General features: G+C 41.5%; 1 protein-coding gene across 6 annotated transcripts in view; it reads left to right on the forward strand.

The window, feature by feature from the left end:
* The window catches only part of LOC141765114 (glutamate receptor 2-like), a 129,427-nt gene that overhangs the window by 34,712 nt on the left and 68,771 nt on the right, over positions 1–25,944 (forward strand). For all 6 annotated transcript variants that reach the window (XR_012593381.1, XM_074631048.1, XM_074631046.1 and 3 more), the window contains exons 2-4: positions 4,983–5,123; positions 22,883–23,122; positions 24,960–25,081. Coding sequence is in view for 5 of the 6 variants with exons in the window: in XM_074631048.1 (XP_074487149.1) it covers positions 4,983–5,123; positions 22,883–23,122; positions 24,960–25,081 (503 nt within the window). In the remaining variant the exon portion in view is untranslated. The remainder of the gene's footprint in view (positions 1–4,982; positions 5,124–22,882; positions 23,123–24,959; positions 25,082–25,944) is intronic.

The following is a 25,944-nucleotide window of genomic DNA, read 5'->3' on the forward strand; positions in this document are numbered from 1 at the left end:
CTGGCAGAAAAGTGCCCCCTGGGCCCTGGGGAGCGCTTCATCCCAGCGTTTATCTTTATCTTTTATTGGGATCTCCATTAGCTGTGGCTGAAGCACAGCTATTCTTCCTGGAGTCCACTCAAAGCACTGTAAACTCTTAGGCTAAATTTCAGTACAAAATCACATTACAATCTTTACCAATAATGACCACAACAACAAAAGCGACAGCAACAAAACACAACAATACTCAAGACGAGACAGAGATCCTCTATGTTCGAGAAGAGGATTCACTCGTGGGGAAAAAAACTGAACTGAACTGAACAAACTGAATTTCTATCTTTTGTTGCTTATTGCTAAATCTCTGAGAAGTGGTGTTTTTTTATTGAACTCTGGACTCTTTATTTCCGGTGAATATTATTGGGACTTGCATTTGATTATCTTACACATAACTCCCCAGATCCACTTTATATGAACCAATCCAACAGCATCCAATCAAGTTTCAGGAGAAAACCATGAAGAACTGACGTTATGTTACTGAGCACCAGTTGGATCCAGTTACTCTGCTGTTAAAATGACGTTACATTTGATGAAGAGTGCATGTGTCTTGTTAAGGACTCGAGATCTGACTTGGGACTTGACTAGGGACTTGAGTCACAGACTTGAGACTTGTGAGATGCAAAACAATAACTTGGTCCCACCTCTGGTAGCCTATACCCAGTGAAATGTCACCATGTCAGTGAATTTAAACTACTGCTTGCAATCTGAGGATACATATAAACACATGAACACATTACATGGGATTTATTGTTTGTTTTGTTTTTTACCGTGGTATCGGATTTGGTATCAAGAATCGTGGAAATTCACTGGTATTGGTATCATATACTAGTTTTCTGGTACCGTGACATCCCTACAACTTGAACCATACTAGTTCAAGTTAATACTATTCACAGAGTATAGAGGTAAATGTGATTCATTAATGGTTGGACCATAGCATATTATATGTCAGAATACAAAAACAAAACAGAGCAAGCAACAACTTCTTTTACCATACATATTAACAGGACTTTATATCTATCCAACATTCAACCTTTTATGATTTGATGTTAGCTAAATATCAGCAGACACAGAGAGCTGTTCAGCTAGGAGATGTTTTTTCAATAATATTTTACAGTTTTTCTCAATTGTTTACACACAAATACTGGTACTTGACACACAATGACCACAACATGTAACTCATGCACCAACCCCCTGAACCAATTCTGCTAAACTACAAGCACAATTCCTGCTTTACACTCAAATTGCAGTTCTAAAACACACTTTTTTCAAAACACTACACACAATTCTCTGCATTTGGCACAATTTTCATGAAGAAAATCTCATTTTCACAAGGAACACACTGTCATTCAAAATTCTAAAGTCAATTGCCCTACTATGCACACTGACTCATCACATGGGCAAACACCTGTCACACAGTGTTACAATTAGCAATCAGTTGATGCTTTTCATGGCTGGATTTGACATGCTAAGCGATATTTCCCCCGCTGCTTGGCCAGGGAAAACATTGCTTGTGATGTGGATGAGGTGCTGTGGCCAGACCGAAACAGAAGAGAGGATGCAGCATAGTTTTTTTTCCTGTTTTTTTTACTGTAACTGTATACAGTAAATTCTTCTGTTGTTTTGTATGTAGACCACTGTATGTGCAACTTTGTGTTGGTTGGGATGTACACTGTGTACATTGTTTTTGTGGGGAAAATAAAATATATTTGTTACCGTGTATTTGTGTATTCTGAGTATAAAAACAATATTCTAAAATATTTCACAACACACTTATGTATGTACTGTCTGTAGTAAGTGTAACACTGAACAAAAAAAAGGCCTGAGTCATTATGATGAATGGAGAAGAAGTGTTTTCCATTCATCATAGTGTTTTACATTGAGCACATCAGTGTTCAACTGGTTCTTATAAATGTCTATTCATATGATGGTTTGTGTGTGTCATTTGAAAACAAAATACCATTTTGAGAAGAAATTACATTGTTTTGAATGTAAAGTTTAATTTTGCAGGAGAATTGAGGGGTTTTGCCCATTGTGTGTGTGTTTTTTTGATTTGTGTGTAGAGTTCTGAGAGTATGAGGCATGCTTTCAGAAAATGTGTGTAAACAATCGAGAAAAACTGTAAATAGATTGTTGCTATTTTCTTGAATGATATACCCAGGCAGAGTGTTCCATGTCACCATGGCTCTGTACACTACAGTACTTTTCAACATGTTAGTTTTCACCTTAGGAAGTGTGAATCTGCCTTCAGTGGCATGCCAGGTACTATAATCATGTTCATCAGAACTGAAGCATAATTGTTTATATAATACCCTTGGCAATCTAGTTATTAGGGATGTCCATAATTAACCGTTAACCGACATTAAGCATTTTAACCGATTAATGCTATCGGTTAAAACGGTTAAAAGAAATGTTAATAATGAACTCAAAAGCTGAGCGGCTCAGAGGAGCGGCTCATCTCTTTAAGGAGAAAAGCTGGTCCACCTTAACAGCCCACCTTAAGAGGCGGAGCCGGAGTTGCAGGATACAGGAAGTTAGCTCCGGTCTCTGGCCCGCTTGAGCGGAGTGGAGGAGTTGTAGTTTCATAGCATTTATTCACCGACAAATAAACTGTACACACACTGCTACACCTACGATCACAGCTAGAACGCCACCAACAACCTCACACTCACCACCAACACACACACACGGTCTGTTGGGAACTCACTAAAGCTACGCAGACTACGTGTGCGGCGGCGAGCAAGAAGCCTCCGGCAATGTTAGAGCTGCTAACGTAGCACAAACACACACACTGTTGGACACTCGCTAAAGTTACTCCGGGCAGACACACAGCTGACAACCTGCTAAACTAAACTAAATGTGTGGTGGAGACTTTTACTGGGAAAGTGGCTGCATGCAGCATCGTAGCTGCTAAGTTAACGCTCCCGGACGGTGAACTGGAGACTCCCGTCAACGAATATCTGTTGTGCTCCTGCAGCTGGTACACCGCTGCATGCGAGGCACAAATCTTGTCGGTTAACGGTTAATAATCGGTTAACGAGGGTCGGTTATCGGTTAAGAACATTTTTCAAAATGAGCATCCCTACTCTCTGGTTCTTCTATGTGCTTACATGTTAGAGCCAGCAGGAGGAGCTAGCTGAGCAACTTAATGGAAAGCTAATTAGACTAAAACAACATGCAGTAATGCCATTTGAATCTTCACAGGTTGCAGGCTGAGGTAACATGGCTTGAAAGTTAAATGAGAGAGTCAAGCACAAATTTGGCCATAAATCAATGGGAGTCTCAAAATCACCAAACTTGATTGAGATTTTTGATTAAGCTGTTGAAACATCCCCAAAAGGCTAAGAAATATGACTGGCTGGAATTTGAGTGTACAAGCACTGACAGGCTGCATACATTGTAATGATGAAACAAGGGAGTGATTGGTCTCACTGCTTCTTTATAAAGAATGAAACCAGCTGATGAAATTCAGCTGCTTCCTTCTGTTGAGCAAAAAGGGCTGGAACCCACAGTCCAGTCTGCTTTTGTTTCGCTCTGCTGATCGACACATTCGGGCGATGCCGTCGTAATTAAATGTTTCAAGTGTCCACATATAAACCCGACTTCAGTTGAACAGTGTCGGCGTACAGTCTGACACAAATCTTTGTCAGTTTAGCTCGACTATCAGGAGCTACTGGGCGCTACAGTGCTGCTATCATTTCTGGTGTGCTGCCAAAACTTTCTGGTTAAAACTCACGCTCCAGAGTTTCTGTTCCGCGCATTCGAGTAGTAGACATAAACAGCTGTTTGGGTAACGGCAAACCGAAAGGCAAGGTCAAGGTTTCTTTATTAATACCTAAGGGTAAATTTCTCATGCAGACAGGAGAGTTAAAATAAGACAAACACTCACAGCTCAAGGGATATCAAAATATACATTAAAACAAACATCATCATAGTATTAAATAGTAAAAAAATTGGAAATTGTGCCATATTCGAGTAAAGTGCATCATTCATTGAGTAGTGCAATAGCTGCAGGTACAAAAATATTAATTTTGTTCTCCACTTAAGGGCCACAAACCAACAGCCGGAGCAATGGAGCTGGAATTGGAGATGTAAGGGATGGGAACAGTCCTGATGATTAGAGCTTGTCTTACGCTGCAGCTGCGAGGAGTAAAGAACTGATAGGTTGACTTGAGAATATAAGCTAACTAGCCCACTTGACAATTTGGTTAAGAGAATTCTTGTTTTTCAGAGCCAGGTTACCAAACCATGACGTAAGAGAAAAAGACAAGACTGATTCATAATAAAGCCAAATAAAAGAGGGTCATCATGATTTTATTAAAGTGAAAACGGGACAGTCTTTGAAGACAAAACAACTTTCTCAAAGGTCAGTTTGGAGTTGATGGCTGTCCCAAGATGCTTGTAGCTTTCTACACAGTCAGCAGCCTCGTCCTTAATGATCGTAGACTCAGATTGAAGCCAGAGTTCTGAAGTCTACGATCATATCTTTTGTCTTTGATATGTCTAGCTCCAAGAAATATTAAGTTCTGTAAAGATTATTCTCAAACTACTCTTTTATAACATAATAGTTTGCCTGTCTGTTCCTCACTTTCCTACTGCACATGTTTGTCCACATTTCTTTCATCCATTGTTTTTGTTGTGCATTGTATTGTTGGGACTATGACTACCATTGTCCACATAGGCCCTGTTCACACCTGGTATTAACATGCGTCCTCAGTGATCGGATCACAAGTGGACAGCTTTAAGTACGTCTGTTCACACCTGGCAATAGAATGCATCTCCACATGCGTCTTCAGTGGCCACTTGTGATCACTTCCCCGCTCACAACGCAAATAAACATGTAGTAAACACATGGCTAATACAGCAGCCGTGTGATCTTGTTTATTTAATTGATATTGTATAAATGTCTTGTCTTTCTGACCATGCTCCTGTCTGTGTGTCTGTCTCAGGTGGTTTATTCCCCAGGGGTGCAGATCAGGAGTACAGTGCATTCAGAGTTGGCATGGTTCAGTTTGGGATGGCAGATTTCAGACTGACTCCACACATAGATAACCTGGAGGTGGCCAACAGCTTTGCTGTCACTAACTGCTGTAAGTATCAGTTTTCTTATCTTTTTCTGAATACAGCATCATTGTAGCGGATAATTCTTATATGTTTGAGGCTGCTACAATATTGATATTTGATATCTGGTGTTATTCTATATTTTATTTATCATCAACAAATCTCATGATAAGACTCAAAACCAGGAACGTCAGGAGCGCGTAGCGGCTGCGTTACCTGTTGTTTTTTGTCGAGCTGCTGCTGTCAGCCCTGAAACGCAGCTGGTGTGAACACCCGACGCGTGAATCACGCAGCCACCACGCCACGCAGCCACCACGCAGCAGCCACGCAGCAGCCACGCAGCAGCCACGCAGCCGCCACGCGCTCCTGACGTTCCTGGTGTGTCCCGGGCTTAAGTCCATCTCCTAATACTCTCTGACTTCCCGACCCTGTCTGCTCATCAAGCTCATCTACTGAAGATGTGAATCTTCAAAAACACCTAAAAAATCTAAAGTTCAGATGGATTTTCAAATCACAACAGCACTGGGAATGTTAATTGTTAATCTCTTTCTTAAAAAGTGACTGTATAAGCCTGTTATAATTTTCAAATTAAAAACAAAACTTATTTGACATACTGGAGTTCCTTTCCCTTTGAGAAGAGCAGTAATCCCAGAGGGAAATCCAACAATTGACAATTGGAAACTCTTCCGGTGTAATGGGAACGCCAAACACTAAGTTAGCAACAGGCCATTTTATTATTAACCTAGATAATATTATTACTGATCCTTAATTCTGTCTACAAAGCTCTGATTGGTTTGTGCAAGTAGGCCAACAGAGACAAGACCTAAACAAATCACTGAACACATCAGAGGTGCGGCCAGTGACTCAGAGGTTTGGAACCATGCTACTCTTTGGACTAGATTTATAGCTCTAGTGTATCTATCTCTATTAGTGGAGCGGATAGTGGAAAAATCATACAAATAGTGATACAAGCACCAAATTTGGCATAATGATTCCCGAGGGGACGCTTAGCAAATATAAACGATTGACCACTTGAAAAACCAAGATGGGGGCCATTTTTCAAGATGGCCGCCAAATTGACCGGCCGATAATGGTTTCTCTCATAGAAATTCATCTACTTGGTCGAGTAGGGGATCAGTAGTCCAAAGTTTCCTTCCCTGAAAGACCGATTAAGCAGGAATATGACAAGCTCCATATGCAACACCAGGTGCTAGAACTGGAACTGTGGACTCTCAAGCTGCAAAAAAACACAAAGCAAAGACTCAGCGGACAGCCAGAAAGTAAGAAAAAACTTATTGGAGGATGTTAAAGCTGTAAAAGTTACATCAAGCATACAAGAAAACATGTAACTCTACATCACACATTCAAATTGACCAAGTACATGCATTTCCATAAGAAAAACATTCTTCGCGAGTAAATTGGACAGCCATCTTGAAAAATGGCCGCCATATTGCAGTTAAAAAACTGTTACAACTATCAAAATTAGATCCAGCATGCCAGAAAACATATAATTTGACACCAAGATCCTTCAAATCGATCAAGTAGATGAATTTCTATGAGATAAATCATTATCAGCAGGTCAATTTGGCGGCCATCTTGAAAAATGGCGGCTAACTTGGATTTGCAAGTGGCCAATCATTTATATTTGCTTAGTGACCCCTCGACAATCATCATGCCAAATTTGGTGCTTGTATCACTTTTCTATTTGCACGATTTGATTGAAAAATGGATGTTATCCGCTCCACTATATGCACTGCCTGCCAGAGGGATTGTCTATCTGATGGAGGCTCCCTAGCCACAGTAGCAGAAGGATTGTGAGTTTGGGTCATTCCTGTTTTGTGCCCTGAGGAAGGAGATACCTCTCTGCAGCAGAAAAGTAGTGCTGAACTTTTTGTACTTTCAAAAAAACATGTCTCTGGATTTTGGAATGTTTTACTGTAAACAATGGTGAAGATCACCCATGAAAGTGAAATGTTTTGATTGCAATGAGAAAAGTCTTTTAGCATCTATGCCTTATCCTTACTAAACCTCAGATTATTTATAAACACAACATGAAGCAATTTGTTGAACAAGCTTTTTTGCATGATTCGTTCTATTTTGACTGGGAAAAAATTTCACTTATTGACAATGTAGAGTTTGCCTGGCAATCTTTTTATGATGGTTTTATCCAAATTGTGAACAAACATGCTCCATGTTTGCGATTCAGAGTGAAAGGGAGGAACAACACATGGTTCACCCCTCATCTGTCTAACCTCCTCCATGAGAGAAACATAGCCTGGGCTAAGGCCAGAAAATCTGGGACTGATTGGCTCCTTTTTAGACAACTGCGTAACCACTGCACTTTTATCAGAAGGGCCAAATCTGAATTTTATCTTGCAGCCACCACAGAAAATCTGAATAATCCCAGAAAATTCTGGAAAGCAGTAAAATCTCTCTCACCCTCTGAAATACACAATGGGTTACTGCAATGCATTATGAAGGACTCTGTTGTTGTATCTGATAAGTCTGCCATGCTGGAATGTTTCAATGAGTACTTCATTGCTTTCGGTTCCTTGTTTTAACGCCAATGTCCCCCAGATACCTCAGTCATCACTAACCCTATGCAATCCTCAGTGCTTTGTCCTAAACCTGCTGTTTGGAGTGAACCTTTTTGTTTTACTCCCTTTTCTCTTGCTGATGTGCACAGAGCCCTCGTTACATTGGACCCTCTTTAACCTCCTGGTCCTGACAACCTGGAACCTTACTTTTTAAGATTAGGTGCCGATTTTATTTCCAAACCCATTTTGAGTATTTGTAATCTTACATTTAATCGCAATGAAATTCCAGAGGTCTGGAAATCAGCTTATGTTCTCCCTCTTTTAAAGGGAGGTGATCAAACTCTTTTAAATAACTACAGGTCCATCTCTAAGTTTCCTGTTCTGGCTAAAGTTCTGGAAAAGCTGGTCAGTGATCAACTTAAGGAGTATCTGTCTTCAAATGCTATTTCATCCAAGTTCCAATCTGGCTTCAGAAAGCAGCACAGTACTGTTACTGCAGCAATGAAAATAGTGAATGATTTTATTGAAGCCTTGGACTGCAAACAATTCTGTGCAGCTCTTTTTATTGATCTATCCAAAGCCTTTGATACCGTGGACCATTCTACACTGAAACAAAGGCTTTTTGATAGAGGATTGTCTAACCATGCTGTTGGATGGTTTGTTAATTACCTTGCTGAGAGAGCTCAGTGTGTCAGGGTCGATGGTGCCAGCTCCACAGAAATGAATGTGTCCAGAGGTGTGCCCCAGGGTTCAGTCCTCGGCCCAATATTATTCACTATTTACATCAATAACCTGGGTCAAAATGTTGCAAATTCTAATTTCCACTTCTATGCCGATGACACAGTCATTTACTGTTGTGCCACCACTCTCAGCCAAGCTTATGCATATTTACAGTCTGCTTTTAACATTATTCAGTCACAATTACATAATCTTAAGCTAGTTTTGAATGCAGAAAAAACTAAGCTTGTGCTGTTTTCAAAATCCAAGAAGATGGTTGAATGTACTCCAGGTATTATAACTGTGCAGGGTGAGAAGATTGAACAAGTTCAAATGTATAAATATTTGGGTATTTTAATTGACAGCCAGCTCTCTTTTATACCTTACGTTGAAACACTTAGCTAAAACTAAAACTAAGATTTTATTATCGGAACAAGGGCTGTTTATCTATTGAAGCTAGGAAGAGATTGGTTACTTCTACATTTTTACCTTTGCTAAATTATGGGGATCTGCTTTATATGAATGTATCTACCCAGTGGTTACGAATGTTAGAGCCTGTCTATCATAATGCACTAAGGTTTGTGACTGGTTGTAAAGTGCTCACACATCACTGTACCCTGTACACCAAGGCTAACTGGCCCTCTTTGTCTATGCGGAGGCTCACATTTATTTATAAGTCCATTCTTGGTATACTCCCCTCCTATCTGTGCACTCTCATATCGCGCACACTGGCAGCTTTAGCCTACGCTGGTCTGACCTGTACTTATTATCTGTACCTAAGGTCCGCACAGAACTAGGTAAGATGACCAACAAACACAGGACTTTCTTTTCTTTTTTTTTAATTGGAAGAAAATTTCAAGGCATATAAATTACAGAGCAAATTAGTAGTCTTCTATGTTCCACCCATTTTTCCCTCCCACCCCCAACAATAAAGGAGATAACCAATATAACACTCACAGTTACAAGACTTAAGGCAGCAATGACACACTAAACACATGAAATAATAAAACACATACAATATTCACATATACACACACACAGAAAAAAACAAACATAAATAAAATTAAAATAATGGAGATTAAAAAAAGAACAACGCCAATCCAACAAAACAAATAAGAAGGCTCAGTCGTCACAACCAGGCGAGGAGGTCAATGATTCAATCTGGTTTAGAAGAGGTTTCCAAGTCTTTTCAAAAGAATTGAGGGAACCATCCATCCATCTGCAACCGCTTATCCCGTTAGGGGTCGCGGGGGGGCTGGAGCCGATCCCAGCCGACATTGGGCGAAGGCAAGGTACACCCTGGACAGGTCGCCAGTCCATCGCAGGGCTGACACATAGAGACAGACAACCATTCACGCTCACACTGAATTGAGGGAACCCTTAAAGGAAAATCTAAGTTTCTCCAAACCAACGGACAGTAACATTTCTTTCACCCACCTATTGTGAGTTGGAGGTAGAACATGTTTCCATTTAAACAGAATAAGTCTCCTTGCCAACAAGGTGGTAAAGGCGAGAACATATTGCATGTCTTTAGAAATATTGGGCTGAGGGGGCACTCCGAACAAAACCAAGAGAGGGCCGGGGATAATAGCAGTATTTTATGCTACGTTAAGTGTGTTGAAGATCTCGGACTAAAATGTATTGAGGTTCGGGCAGGACCAGAACATGTGAGTGTGGTCGGCTGGAGATTGCCGGCACCTGTTACATGAGTCTGTTAAATTGGGATACATCTTAGATAGCTGCGCATTTGTATAATGGACTCTGTGCACGATCTTACATTGTAGGAGGCTGTGCCTAGCACAGATGGAGGAAGAGTGGACTAATCATAAAATATGTTGCCACTGATCATCCGTTAATACAGTACCCAATTCCTGCTCCCAGTAGTCTTTAGGGCTCTTTGTCGAGTGTTCAACTGTGGGACCAATGATACGGTAAATATTAGAGATTAACTGTTTGTTTTTTTCGGGTCAAGAGGAAATAAGGAATCAATGAGGGTTTCTGGCCGGTGGCCAGGGAATTTAGGCTGTTCCTGTCCCAAAGTGTTGTTATTTTGAAGTGAAGTTTGTGACGTGTTTTCAGTACTTATGTTACATTAATTGGTGTACATTTCTTACTTAGTTTGTGTACTTCTTTCAAACTCCACCATGATGTTTTTCCTAAACCTAACTAAGTGGTTGGTAACGGTAACAATGTGGCGTTAAATGACGAAATGCGAAAAGCCTATTTATATGCCTTCCCATGAGATCAGGTTGTATTTTTTTAACTGGGGCAGTATAGAGTCATGTTACCTTTCAAATTCAGTATCTGTGGAGAAAAGAGTAGAAGCAATGAGAACGAGGACTCCATGCATGCAGTATACTCTGCCTTCATCAGAGCCTGATGTAATGATGGCCTGAAGCTCAAAGCTCTGCTATTTACAGAGTATTGTGATAGCAGTGAATGCATGCAGTCCTCGTTTTCCGCTGTCTACACTCTTGTTTTGCACCTGCTACAAATAGATATGATGTGCAGATACTGTGACCATCTCATTTAGTCCACAAAGACTAAACGCCTACCTTAGATAATTGGGAAGATGTTTTGAGGAACAGTTAAAATCAGGAATCCTGCATGTTCAAATGTTTGATACATTTTTATAATATAATTATATACACTTAAGAATTATATAATGCTACATATACATATAGTCCTGGCAAATATACACATATTGTACTGTCCATAGTAAGAGGTGGTACTTCCCATACAGTGTGTGTGTGTGTGTGTGTGTGTGTGTGTGTGTGTGTGTGTGTGTGTGTGTGTGAGTGCGTGCGTGCGAGTGCGTGCGTGCGTGCGTGTGTATGGGGGGATGAGGGGAGGCGAGGCATTAGGCGAGGATGCATGGTGGGCGGTTGGGGGATGATGGAGGGAACTATGATGGTTGTTGAGGAGAGTGATGGCCTGTTCAGGGTTCTGATTGTTCTGGTGCTGATGAAGGCACTGAGCTGGGTGTGATGGGTTAGCCACTATCCTACTGGTCTGCCTTCTTGCTCTGGCGTCGTGCAGGAAAATCACAGGCAACTGTTCCTGGCCTGAGAGCCGCATGGCTGTTAGCATGATAAATGTCCATAAATATTGCATTAGCACCACCTACTGGAGGGCGCTAGTTCTTCCTTACACTTGTGAATCTTTTCTTACACATAAAAGTCTGAAAAGGATCCACAGGAATCCGTTGAGATTCACAAATACGTTTCCATTTTAAAATGCTAAGTTGGCGATTCGCAAATATATAATAATATAATATAAGGTTGTGAATGTCATTGAGCCATGCAAATGTAAAAATGTGACAATGTATTTGTACAGCTGTTTGTGTTTATTTACAAATGATGATATACGAGTTGTAAATTAGAGGCACAGATACAGATGGAGATTTACAGATACAAATCACTACATTTATGTGTGCGTTGTGTTTTACGAGACACAAGTCACATGACATTTTACGAGTCACGTGCTCCCTGCATTTGTGGATTTTGTGTGTAACAGCACGGAAAAGAATCCACCGAAGTAGGTGGAGATACACAAATATATTTCCTTTTAAAAAATGCTAAGTTGATGTACAAATGATGATATATGAGTTGTAAATTAGAGGCACAGATACAGATTTACAGATACAAAAATAGATTTACAGACAGAAACCACTCTGCATTTATTTGTGCATTGTGCTTTACAAGTTACATAACTTGACAAGTATACTGTGACTCTAACTGAATGGTATTGTTAAAGTGTACATTTATATTCACATTGTATTCCAAAATCTATGCAGCTCCACTTGTCATTAATAGAGCAAGGAATTATATTATATTATTGATTGATTGATTGAGTCATGTTCATATATCAGGATGTCAACTCAAAGCACAACCATATTTTCTGAGCAGAGAACATAAGTACTGTACATTGTTACCACCCGGCTCAAAGGCTGCAACAAAAATGGGAATAGTGAAAGGCATTTATTTAACAAACTAACAATAAATAATTACACCGACGTGGAAAGTCAGTAATGTGGCATGTGTGGGTGTGTGAAAATGTCTGCAGCAAACAAAACTGTTGTTCCAGGCAAGGGAGAGAGAGGCATCTGTGGGAAGGTAGGGAGCTTTTATGTCACCACCACACCGAGCCTAGAGGCCTGTACTACGAAGAGAGTTCAACATACCCAGGGTATCTTCTTATTATCTGGCTTAACTAACCCTAACAAACAAGATCCCGCTAAACGGTCCTACAAAGGTGGTTATCAACTCGGTAAATCAACCCAGGGATTCTCTATCTGGCTGTGAGCGGATTCACATGAATGGGGTGGTGTTTGCAGCATCTGACCAATGACAGACATGGACAAGTCCACAGACCTGTCTTGTAGACACACAGGCAGAGCGGCACATTTTACAAAAGAAGAGTAAACTACTAGAAAATTTCACAAGAAATTTTGACCAGTGTGCCTGGTGGTGGTCGGGGGAGTGGGGGATTCAGACTGTCTGAGGTCTATAGTGAGGTCATCACTGTAGGGCTATTCGCTGATATATAATGTTTACATAGTTTTGAAAATGTCTACATTTGCTGTGATTGGCTAATGTGAATTTCGCTCCTCTTATTACTGTATACGCCGATATTTGTCATGTCCTCCTCATCTCTGTATTTGACACACACACACTGCATGCTGCGTGGGTGTCTGGCACTGGTTGCCATGGTGATTTGGGCACCGTGAGGAGTGTTTGTTTCCTGTTATCATACGTAAGAGTTTAGGGCTTTTATTTTGAAAAACTAGGTGAATCCCTAGTTTCCTGTTATCATACAATGAGATTTGGGGCCTTTTAATCACAGGTGTAATTAATAACATTAATTATGGCCTAATCCATTGAAGCCCTGGTTTAGAGCATGCTGGCTTACTAAAATGGCTGTGACACAGTAAATAGAGTGTGTGTGTGTGTGTGTGTGTGTGTGTGTGTGTGTGTGTGTGTGTGTGTGTGTGTGTTAGTCAGCCTGCTCTGATTGGCCAATTTGAATCACCTGTCTAGCAACAATCAAATGTTGCCGTGGTGATGGCCACTGCTAAGCACCGTCAGTGAGACAGTTTATAGTAGGAGTTAACCAGAGACGTACGAGTCTTAAAAGTGCTTGTCAGACAAAAAACGTGACTCCTATCGCTTAGATTGTTTATGAGACGAGTAAGGACTCTCAGATGAACACATGGTGCGAAATTTGGGTGTGTAGTGTCAAAAGTGTGACCTTGGCAGCAGTTTCGAAAAGTAGTAACTTTTTCTCAGATCCATAAAATTGTGTGAAATTTAACATGAGCCCCTGTGGGAAGGTAGCCTGGAGTTGCTCTCACTTCCAGGCATTTTTCGCCAAATGTGTAAGTCCGACTGATTCCATAGCTACATGACTGCGACCAGCACAAAATGTCCTACAATTTGCTGAAAAAATTATCTATGAAGACTGAAAATTTGGGGTTAGGGAGCAATTTGTTTGGAAAACTTTCAAAAGATTTTAAAGCTTTCCTCCACTCTAGCGGTGATGTCACGCACTCTAGCCCTTAACGATCAATGCAATACACACCCATTATAAAATCTGAAAATTTCACAAAACGTTAACTGCAATTTTGTGAAAACCGTGCCGGCTATCAAAATGCCCATTCGGCCCAATAAAGTCCTAAGTCTCGTGACCCGTTCGAACTTTTAATCATGTTTCTATGTTAAAGTATGGCGACACTGTATGGCCCCAACTGTATGTTTTTGAGCACTCTTCACATCGATTTTCCATTCATTCCTATGGAGCAAAAAATCATGCTTTCGCACGATTGTTTCGGAAACCGCTGCGCAAATCTCTTAGAAAAGTCATAGCACACGATTCCTGATCATTCCGCACGTTTTGAAGTATTTTTTTTATAGGTGTTGGCAACGCTGCGGAAGGAGTAGCGCGGCAAGGTTTTAGGCGGAAGAAGTCAGAATATTAAAAGTAAGCCCGTCGGTTTATAGACCAGTGTGCCTAGAAGCACAAGGCTTGCCTTGTGCACGCTGGAATTAAACAAATACGAAGAAGTTAAACACTTAATCCAGACTAAAAATAACACAGTTGAAGCTGCCAAATGCAGAAAGGAAGGCTGGCAAAAGAAAAAATTGCCATTGTGTGAATGCGTAAATTAACAGATTTATTAATTTAACGGAACACTCTCAAAAGTCAGATACAGTCATCTAGATATAAATAGCTTTTAGAAGTGCAATGGATGGATGGGTTACAATTTATTATACCCTTAAGCAACGATATCACGTCTATGACTGTTTCAGTCTTATTTCAGCTGCGTCCTCGTCTCCGGCGGTGTGAAACAGAGTTGAGAGCAAGTAAAAAAAATTTGTAAATGTGTGTAACATTTTCATACGATCTTCGCACTGAGCTCTGATTGGTCAGTAGGCGGTGCTTACGAGTTATACGAGTTGATCTGAACATAACCTGCTCCGGATCAGGTTAGGTATTCAGCATCAGTTACCATGGTGATCTACCCCGGTAAGAAGTGATCCACCTTCGTAGGACGGAAAACCCTGAAGGGTTAACCCTGAAGTTACCTCGCTAACCACAAATCCTGCTTCGTAGTACAGGCCTCTGTTGTGGTTCGTCAGCCTGTCCACCCTTCGCCCTGCAAAACAAAGCAGCAAAAGGACACCGGGACACCTAGTGGAGGAGAGGGGTCGTCACAATATGCATTAATTAATACAGTATATAATGTACATGAATGCAATATCATACTCAGGGAGATGAAATTAGTCTCTTTATTTCTAGAGTAAGAACAAGGTCATTAAAGTAGGACAACTAAATATAGTTGTAGACAAGGACTTGTCTTGGTACACCCTTCAAATAAAAAAATAAAAAAAGCAGGTCCTAACATTACAGGTAATGTTAGCTCTCTTTGATAACATAATATGGTAAATATTTAATTAAGAAAATAGCACTCTTTTTCAGAGTTCGGTGAGCATCTCTCATGACTTATGCTGGCATGCCTACACAGTGCCGGCTTAGAGGGCACAAAAGTGGACATCTTCATCCAAACATTTCTCTGGAACCCTGTGTCTCACTACTTTTGTTACTTGGCTACTCAAAAACATATTGAGAATTTCAATTTCAATTGACGGATAACAATTTAATTTGCACGTGTCATACAATGTTGCACCACTTTGGTCCAGACTGAAATATCTCAACAGTTATTGGATGCATTACCATGAAATTGTGCACAGACATTCATATTCCATTGAATAATTGTAATAACTCTGATCATTGGACTTTTCGTCTAAAGTGCGTTGATGGTAAAAATTTTATTTAGTCCTATACTTTGGTATCTGACCAAATACCTGCAAAACTAATGACACCTGATCAGGTGTTTGGAACTAATTAACAACTAAAATAGCACTCGGAGAGCGCAGACCTACACCAAGGTGCCTGACTTTAAAAACAGATCACAGCTCACAGATCACAGCTCACAGCTGGCGGTACCGTGAGGTGGTCTTCTTGTTATTAACATGGTGTGTTTCTGTGTAACGTATCGGCGGATGCCTCTCTCATTCAGCAGCCTTGTTGTGTCTGTATAACGTTACACTACGTTGTCTCTCATCCCGTCATCTACCGCTTTGCTCTTTCTCACCGCGGACGCACCTCGAAGTCTCGCCACACATCCACACACGTATCTCTCTGCTCTCAGAAGGAGGCGGGGTCATGCGTCATCAACGCGTCATCAGTTACACTGTGCATGTGTTATACCCTGTGGTCTTAATGCTCAGGCTGATTGGAATTCTTAAAAAATGATGCGGATCGCCACCAAAATCTAATGGATTGTTCATTGTGCCACCCCCAACCCCTCTAAAAATCATTCAAATCCATCACAGACTTTTGGAGTAATCCTGCTAACAGACAAACAAACAAACAAACCAACAAACCAATGCCTGTAGACTTGGCGGAGGTAAAAATATAAGCATGCTAACAAGCTAAACTATAATGGTTACAGCATTATTTCTTGTAGCAGATTTAATAGTCAATAATTAATTAATATCAAAATATGTATATGTAATTAGTAATTCAAAATTATTAATCATAAATCCATGTGTTGGTGTAAAATGTGAAGGAGATTGATGGCACTCAGCTTCAGCTATCACCCACAATTAGTTTTAATATCAGAATTCAACCAGGCGCCACCCAATTTTGAAAAAACAGGGAAAACTTCCAAATTTGCTATTAATCAACTCTAGCAACCCTGAGTCTCATAATCTGAGGGTGGCTACAGGGTTCTTGGGCATAGTGTACAGTGATTTAAGTTGTTTTATATACACACGCAAATCAGATGATCATTGTCTGTACAAATGAAATGTTTATTTATCTAACTACATATCTACATAGCCCATATGGGCTAACAAGACACTACAACAACCAAGATGGCCACATGACCAGTCATAACATACAGTTCCACAAATTGAAAGAAAGAGAATGAGAAAATGCCAGGTTTCCATGTATTTTCTATAAATCTTGCTAAGGAGAAAAAATCTCCTCATTAAAGAGCCAACTTATAAAACATATAACCTTCAGACACCCAAAACAGATCCAGGTACCTCAATTGAATTTTTTCAAACAGATGATTAGTCGAGTCACTGAACATAGGGCAATGGAACATAAAATGGATTTCATCCTCAACAACACCAAGATCACAAATATTAGGGATGCACCGATACCAGTATTGGGTATTCGGTCCGATACTGTGCTCATGTACTCGTACTCGCAAAACGACTCCGATACAACGGCACCGATACCACTTTACGGTGGTGCGCCCGACCCCGCTGGCCGGGATCCCACCTCAGCCAGTGTGCACCGGCCCTCACTTTCATTAAACCACGGGATTTTGTTTGCACCCTCTGACTCGTGCGTGCGTTAAACTCCTTGGTCCGTGTTTCAAGTCGGGTCGGGTTGGTTGCCGACATAGCCGCAGACCCCTGGTGCCTTTTACGAGGGCCGAGCCCCGATCTGGCGGCACGACGCGGTTGGGGCGCACTGAGAACAGTCCGCCCCGATCGAAAGTCGCACCGGGAGCAGCGGGCCATCCCCCGCGGGAGAGAGGGCGCAACCAGCCCTTTGTCCCCGGTGCGGCAAGGTACGCCACCTTCGCCCCGAGCCTTTCCAAGCCGACCTAGAGCCGGTGGCGGCGTACCGCCTCGTATGAGGGACTCCCCAGTCTGCCGTGTGTCGCTCACACCCTCCAGCTGGATGTTAACGAGGGTCTTTTGGCACAGAGAAGTACTTGTATCGGTACTCAGTATCGGCGAGTACCCAAATGTAAGAACTTGTACTTGTACTCGGTCTTGTATCGGTGCATCCCTAACAAAATATTCACATAAACGCTGCTCTTCAGGAGTCCCTTTATATCTGCCGATCTCAACTGCCAGCGGTAAGGTACCAGTTCTTAACTGAGCACATAAGGACCTCTGCCCTCTCTGTAAATTCAATTTGATATAAGGTTCAGTGTGTAATAGTCGTCTTATTCCAAATCTCAACCTTCCATTGTTCCTTATGTGTCATTAGTAGTTTTTGTTTGACTATATTTATGTTACACTGCAAATTATTCCTGAAAATGAACCTTTCCCAGTTAAAGATCTTTTTGGCCTTTCCTCCGGTAACTGGACCAGGTGATTCCACAGCCAAACTATTTCACATGTCTGCTTTAAAGACACAACATTCATCCCATGTCCCCTTCAATAGCCTGCTTAGCCGTGTATATATATATGCAACCCAATGGCTCATGGCTCGACTCTGGATAGCACTACTAGCAGGGGCATCCTTAAAACCCCATACTCCTGCAGCATCAAATAATATTGAGCCAACCATTGAATCATTTTTTGAAAATGTTGAAAAACCAAGGTCAGGACATACAGTAGCTTTATTTTATTCATTACAGACCCAAACGCTCTTCCAGCTGACTCTGCAAATTCTTGTATTCCCTCTGAAAAGCAGATATTTTCATTAAAATATTAGTAGTTTGTTTCAGCTTCCTTAGGTAGGCCATCTTAGGACATGGTCGTCTCTGTTCCCTCGATGGGATTCGGCATGACCCGTTTTTCTCCGTCTCGGTCTCCATCTCTCTCTCTCTCTCTCTCTCTCTCTCTGGTGCAGCGGGTCTGTATATCTCACCCCCCTTTCTTTCATAGCTGGAGGAGGTCACATGGCATCATTGCCATTCAAAATGCCTTTCATTTAAAGGTATAATATGTAACCGTTGTTGGTTGTAAACACACGGCCCCTCCTCCTTGGCTCAGCTGGCGAGTGAGGGAGAGAGAGCAGCGATGGTCAAGTGACTCTAGGGATCGCAGCGATAGGGGGATGGCGTTCCATAAAATGAGTGCGACAGCTTGAAAGGCACGGTCACCTCGGGTGTTATACCCCATATACTGTTTTATAACTGGAATTTGGTTTTGTAACTAACATAGCTTTTATTATTTTTCTTTTTAAAATCTCTTTTTCTTCATTGATGATGGAACCGTTGTGCGCCGTGCAGTGAAGCTGCAGCGCAATTCAGGTCTCAGCCGTTGATGGATCTACAATCAAGGGCAGAGAAGCAGAGCAGCGAGAGGGATGATCTGGAGCGTGTTAGAACCTAGATAGTTGGCGCGTGTTAGAACATAGAACAAGAACATAGAACATAAATTAGATGAACCTTATTATCTGGACATGTAGGTATATGAAACACTACAACAGACAGGCCAGTATACACTGATCAGCCATAACATTCAGACCACTGACAGGTGAAGTGAATAACATGGATTATCTGGTTACCATGGCACCTGGCAGTGGGGGGGGGGGGGATATATTAGACAGCAAGTGAACATTTTGAACTTTGAACTTAGACGACTGGGTCAGAGCATCTCCAGAACTGCAGCTCTTGTGGGATGTTCCCGGTCTGCAGTGGTCAGGACCTACCAAAAGTGGTCCAAGGAAGGAAAACCGGTGAACAGACAGAGTCAGACCCGAGGCTCATTGATGCACGTGGAGAGCGAAGGCTGGCCCGTGTTGTCCGATCCAATAGAAGAGCTACTGGAGCTCAAACTGCTGGAAAAGTTAATGCTGGTTCCGATAGAAAGATGTCAGAACACACAGTGAGGAGCAGTTTGTTGCGTATGGGGACTGGTCAGGGTGCCCGTGCTGTCCTAGTGTTATGGCTGATCGATGTATGTAGATATATATGATATATATGTGCACTTATTACACAGTAAATGAATTGATTGATCTCCAAATGTCACACCATTCTGTCAGGATGACAGCCACAGAGAAAAGGGAGGGGGGGGGGGTCTTCTCTCATGAAGCAGACAGGCTGCTGTGTCTGTGAAACTGAGCTTCAGTGAGATAACAGTTATCAGGAGAATAAAAATTCAACTTATACAACAAGAAACTAACAGAAATGTAAACAGTACTGATTCTCGTAATCTTAATTATATATATATATTTATACAGTATATATATGTAACCCTCTCTTGATTATAATATGCTTTAAACAGCAGTATCTAGGATGAGCTTGATATGAGACTGGGCTGTCATTTCAATTTTAAACAGGATCCTGAGTTCTTAGCGGTTGATGGTGAGCTGGCTAAAATCTTCCATTACCAGTAGATGTTATCAGTACAGGCATGCTAAGTTCCCTTTTTCTCTTCACAGGAATGTAGTTCAGAATATTACCATGCGCTTGTATTTAGAAACGTTAGGGTCCATACGTTGGTGCACATGTAATGAAAGCGATTCCTTAGTGAACGCAACAGTTCAGTGTTTCGACAGAAAAAAGTCTCCAGTTACTCACAAAACCACAATACACAGCTCAGGAGGATCCACGAGCTGGAAGAGGAGGTAGTAGAATGACGAGGTGCAGCAGCATTTGTCCATGAAAACATGCAGGTTACTGGCGCTGAGTCTATCTTTACGGGCAGTGCTAATTAGCAAATTAGCTCCAGATAATCGCGTCTTCTCCAGTTCTCTCGGTAAAAGCTACGCCCTGACTGCTGACTTTCTCTCCCGACAGTTCGGGCATAAACGTCCACGTTTGATAGTCCAAGACTGTGCACTTACACACTTTTCAAGTAACAGAAAACAATTAAACGTGGCTAAACTGGCTGTAATTTCACTTTAAGCTGGCAGAAAACTGAGTAACAGAACTACGACTTCCGTGGGAATTAACTGCAAGATAATACTTGTGCCGATACTTGAAAAGTATTTTAGTCTAAAAATATTATTCAACTCGATGTTTAACTTGATTTTGATCGCACAACGATACACACAGCTCTCCGCCCACACGTGTCTTCGTGAGGTCCAACTTCATTCTCCTGTTTCTTTTTCCCCAGTTTTCTTTTCCCCAGTTCTAAGGTGTTTACTGATTTGCTTAGAGTACAGCGCCCAAGACAAACTGATTGGCTGAGATTACTTCACTCAAGGAAAACTGAAAGTACATTGGCTCATTACCCAGAAAATGAAATAAACAAGGAAGCAAAGCATTATGGTAAATGTAGTTTTTATTGAATTTACCTATGAGAAAACACAGTCTCTTCACTTAGCAATGTTTAGTAGGTCCTTATATATATATATATATGTATATATATATATATATATATATACGGGAAAGTTTATTCTAGGGTGCTGGAAAGGAGGCTCCGACCGATTGTCGAACCTCGGATTCAGGAAGAGCAGTGCGAGCTGAGCCAGAAGGCGAACGTTCCAACCCTCACCTATGGTCACGAGCTTTGGGTAGTGACCAAATGAATGAGATTGAGGAGACAAATGGCTGAAATGAGTGTCCTCCGTAGAGTGTCTGGGCTCAGCCTTAGAGATAGGATGAGCAGCTCAGACATCTGGAGGGAGCTCGGAGTAGAGCCGCTGCTCCTTCGCATCGAAAGGGGCCAGCTGAGGTGGTTTGGCCATCTGATCAGGATGCCTCCTGGACGCCTCCCTTTGGAGGTTTTCCGGGCACGTCCAACTGGTAAGAAGCCTCCGGGGGAGACCCAGAATAGGCTGGAGAGATTATATATCTCGTCTGGCCTGGGAACGCCTCGGGGTCCCTAAGGAAGAGCTGGAAATCGTTGCTGGGGAGGGGGACGTCTGGTATTCTCTGCTTAGCCTGCTGCCCCTGTGACCCAGCCCCGGCTAAGCGGAAGAAAATGAATGGATGGATGGATGGATATACAGTATAATACGGCAGTTCATCACGTACAGTACAGCAGTAGAGACTGAAGATGACATTTGGAAATCATCATTGGGACCAACCCGCTGTCACTCTTGTATTCTGCTGGTTGTTGATTGGGAGGTTATCCTCCCTTGGAGAGTCATTTGACGTGTTGTGGCCAATAACAGATAAGCATGAAAAAAATGAAATGCATTGAATTGATAGGACAGGTCCCGCCTCAAGGGAGGACGAGGACGTGCCGTCCTCCTCTACCCCCCACGATGCCCACAACCACTTCACACACACAGGCTGCCCTGCAGTTGTCGCTGTTGAAGCATTTTAATCAGGATTTGAATAATGGATTTTTTTCGAAAGAAGAAAGAAAAGTTATTTTATAAATGATACTGAGATTTGGTAATGGTTCATTTCAAACAATTACTCTTTTTTATATTTTCATCTCCCTCTTGCCTCTCAAAAAAAATATAGAGGACGAGCAACCTCCTTTGCCTCTACGGACCATCCTCCACTGAACTCAATGTACAGGCTTAACTGCATGGAGTCAGATCATCTGCAAACAGTCAAAACTGCATTTATTAAACTAAAAGAATAATCTAGACACATTATTTATAAACAATTACAGACCCATATCAAACCTCCAATTGTTAAGTAAAATTATTGAAAAGGAAATTTTTCAACAGCGGAAAATCTTTTTGATGTCTTCCAGTCAGGATTTCGACCACACCACAGCACATACGCTGCTCTCGTAAAGGTCTTCAATGACATCCACCTAAACACAGACAGTGGCAGGGTTTTAGTCTTGGTATTAGATCTCAGTGCTGCATTCGACACAGTTGACCTCAACATATTACTAGACAGACTGGAAAACTGATGAGCAGATGAGCAAGCTCAGATTATGGAAAACAACAAAATATCCATCCATAATTATGCAGATGACACACAGATTCATTTAACATATATCTGTCTGACATTTTTAGCTGTAGCATTCAAGTGTTCTGCACTCAGAACTGCCTGCATTCATTTACAGATTTGCATCCTGATTCCTTCATACATATTAATAGGTATTTGACCAAGCCTAAATGGTATTACAGAGGGCTGAAGGTTTAGCAGGTAAGTATTATGACAGCATTACTCTGTCACTGCCTATGATTTAACCCAAACCCTGTATGCCTCTGTTTGTCTGCGTCTGTTTAATGTTGTATTAAAATCAAATCTCTCTCTCTGTCCTCTCTCTCTCTCTGTCCTCTCTCTCTCTCTCTCTCTCTCTCTCTCTCTCTCTCTCTCTATCTCTCTATCTCTCTCTCTCTCTCTCTCTCTCCCCTAGTTTGTTCCCAGTTCTCTCGAGGTGTCTACGCCATTTTTGGCTTCTACGACAAGAAGTCCGTAAACACCATCACATCCTTCTGTGAGACGCTACATGTCTCCTTCATCACACCGTCTTTCCCAGCAGAAGGAATGAATCAGTTTGTTCTCCAGATGAGGCCGGACATCAAGGGGCCGCTAGTGTCATTAGTGGAGTACTACAAATGGGAAAAGTTTGCGTATCTATACGACAGCGACAGAGGTAATGGGAGTCTCATTGTTTATCATATAGAGCATGTGATTTTAGCGCTGCTTGCTTAAAAGTATACTATGCAGCAATTATTGCTTACTGAGACAGAGAGAGAGAGTAACTGATGGTCGAGCAAGCGATAGAGTGAATGAAGAGAGGGAGCGGCGTTAGTGAGAACAAAGCAGCGAATCAGAGAAATAAAATTTTATTTTACGATTGTTTCACGGCGGTTACGTTCTAAAGCCCAAATAAACTCACAACTGACTCCACACAACCCTGCAGGAAGTAGCAGCATTGGTGGATTTTTAATGAATGCAGCCGAAGCAAATGCTTCATCCTGTCTGCTGTGGGCGGGGGGGCTCACCCCCTCCCTTGGTCAAACAGACACACAGACCTGCAGCTCTTCATACATCCATGACACAGACAGAGCAGAGGAGAGAGAGCCAGAGACAGTGTTGTAACCTGGTCACTACCTTTTTATAAAGTCCCCACCTCACCTGCGCGCTGTTATTGGCTGCTGGGGGTTTCACCCTTGCGTGGTCCCAAAGGCTCTTTGCTGACGCCCAGAAGAGTCCTGAACACAGTCAAATAAGAAGAAAAGATCAAATCTAGGCAGAGAGCAGCACAATTCTAGTGGGTCAGAAGAGATGATTGAGAGAGATTATTTTCTAGTCTATACATTGGTTTTTTTTAGGAAATTCCTGCATAGTATACCTTTAACTTCTAACACAATTGCAATTAAAGGATCCCTTGATTTTGTTTTTGAAAAATCCAAGTTGGGAATGAATTGGAACGGTCTCTGGTAGACAAGTAATGTGATACTGATTGTTAATTACCTCAAACATGTTTTGGAGATTTATTTTTGTACTTTATATACCAATATATCTGTGATATAGCATATTATTCTAGCTTCATGATATATGATGATATATGGCCATGCTTCTGTATCTATCCTCCTTTAAATATCTCTAGGTCTATTCGTAGATAGATAGATAGATAGATAGATAGATAGATAGATAGATAGAGATTGACAGATAGACAGATGGATAGATAGATAGATAGATAGATAGATGGATGGATGGATGGATGGATGGATGGATGGATGGATGGATGGATGGATGGATGGATGGATGGATGGATGGATAGATAGATAGATAGATACAGTAGATGGATGGATGGATGGATGGATGGATGGATGGATGGATGGATGGATGGATAGATAGATAGATAGATAGATAGATAGATAGATAGATAGATAGATAGATAGATAGATAGATAGATAGATAGATAGATAGATAGATAGATAGATAGATAGATAGATATTGTGATCTAGAAGTACACTGTCCTCAGACACTGACATGGAGGAGATGTCAGGATGGCTTGGTGGTATATCCACCTCCTCTGTTTCAGGGGCCTCTTAGATATCCTTTGACTTGGATGACCTCCAGTATTTGAAGCAAGTAGCTTGTGCACACATACAACTGCTATTTAATTTTTCATATACATAATGAACATTTCCTAGTCGTGTTACTGCCTCTTGGACAAAATTACAGATCTCAATAGAATCTCAGTTGTAGTTATTTTCAACAATGACATATATTGAAAGCTGAACCTACATAGAATTGATAAGGGATTTGGAAGGATTCGGATTGGGTAAGCAGGTTCAATATTGGATTCAGATTTGTTCAAATTCTGTAGAACCTAAACCCTAGCTGGTAAACACTGAATAATGCCAGCAGTACTAAAAGGGTTGTATTTCGGATTTATCTGCAGCGCTTTCCTTTTAGCCCTGTAGCCCACAGCAAAAAAGATGTTTAGCATTCTAATTGAACTAATCATGTGTGTGCAGGTCTTTCTACTCTTCAGGTAATACTGGACACTGCAGCAGAGAAAAAATGGATTGTGACGGCGATAAATGTAGGAAACCTCAAAGATGAGAGGAAGGATGAAGCCTACCGCTCCCTGTTTCAGGTACTGCTATTCTGTTGATACACGGCACTGCATGCTGTTAGTACTTAAGCCGGGAACACACCAGGAACGTCAGGAGCGCGTGGCGGCTGCGTTACCTGTTGTTTTTTATTTCGGCGTCCGTGTTAACAGGTTAGAGCAGCCACACTGCCCGCGTGAGACTCAGCTGCGTCTCTTCTAGAGAATAGAGGTCTCGCCTATTTTGATCCGTGCCACCCGCGTTTCACAGCAACAACAGACAGTGAAAGTGATCTATTGACTGTATATTAACATCATATCAGCAAGATTACTACAGTTTTGATGTCTATCTATAGAAAATGTTACAGAGATGAAAAAAAAGTAAAGACTTATCTTTAAATCAACACTTCCTGCTTTCATTTCAAAATAAAAGCCCTCAAGTGTTTTTTTCTGTGGACAGAATTCCTTCATTTGTTAACACAAGGCTTTTATTCTGAAATATGTGCCCGACAGTGTTGTAGAACATGCAGTGACTTGGAGAGCTCCATGAATGAATATAGTACAGAGTTTTAATTATGGATTATTACTATTATTTACAAATTACCACACGTTTCTTAACCTTTCTCTGTCTAAAATAAATATAATGATATTTATAATGAAATGAAATGGCCATTAAAAGGCAAACTATGTAGAAAGAAAGTGCTGACAGCAACAGCAGCAGCAGTAGAAACGAAGCAGACAAGCAGCTGGTGTGAACACCCCACGCGTGAATCATGCAGCCACCACGCCACGCAGCCACCACGCGCTCCTGACGTTCCCTGTGTGTCCCTGGCGTTACATCATGCATTTTTGAAGCACCTAGATACTATGGTCAACAGGGTGGTGCATCTCTCGCCCATCACCACAGA

The sequence above is a fragment of the Sebastes fasciatus genome, chromosome 3, assembly GCF_043250625.1.
Source record: "Sebastes fasciatus isolate fSebFas1 chromosome 3, fSebFas1.pri, whole genome shotgun sequence".
NCBI lineage: Eukaryota > Metazoa > Chordata > Actinopteri > Perciformes > Sebastidae > Sebastes > Sebastes fasciatus.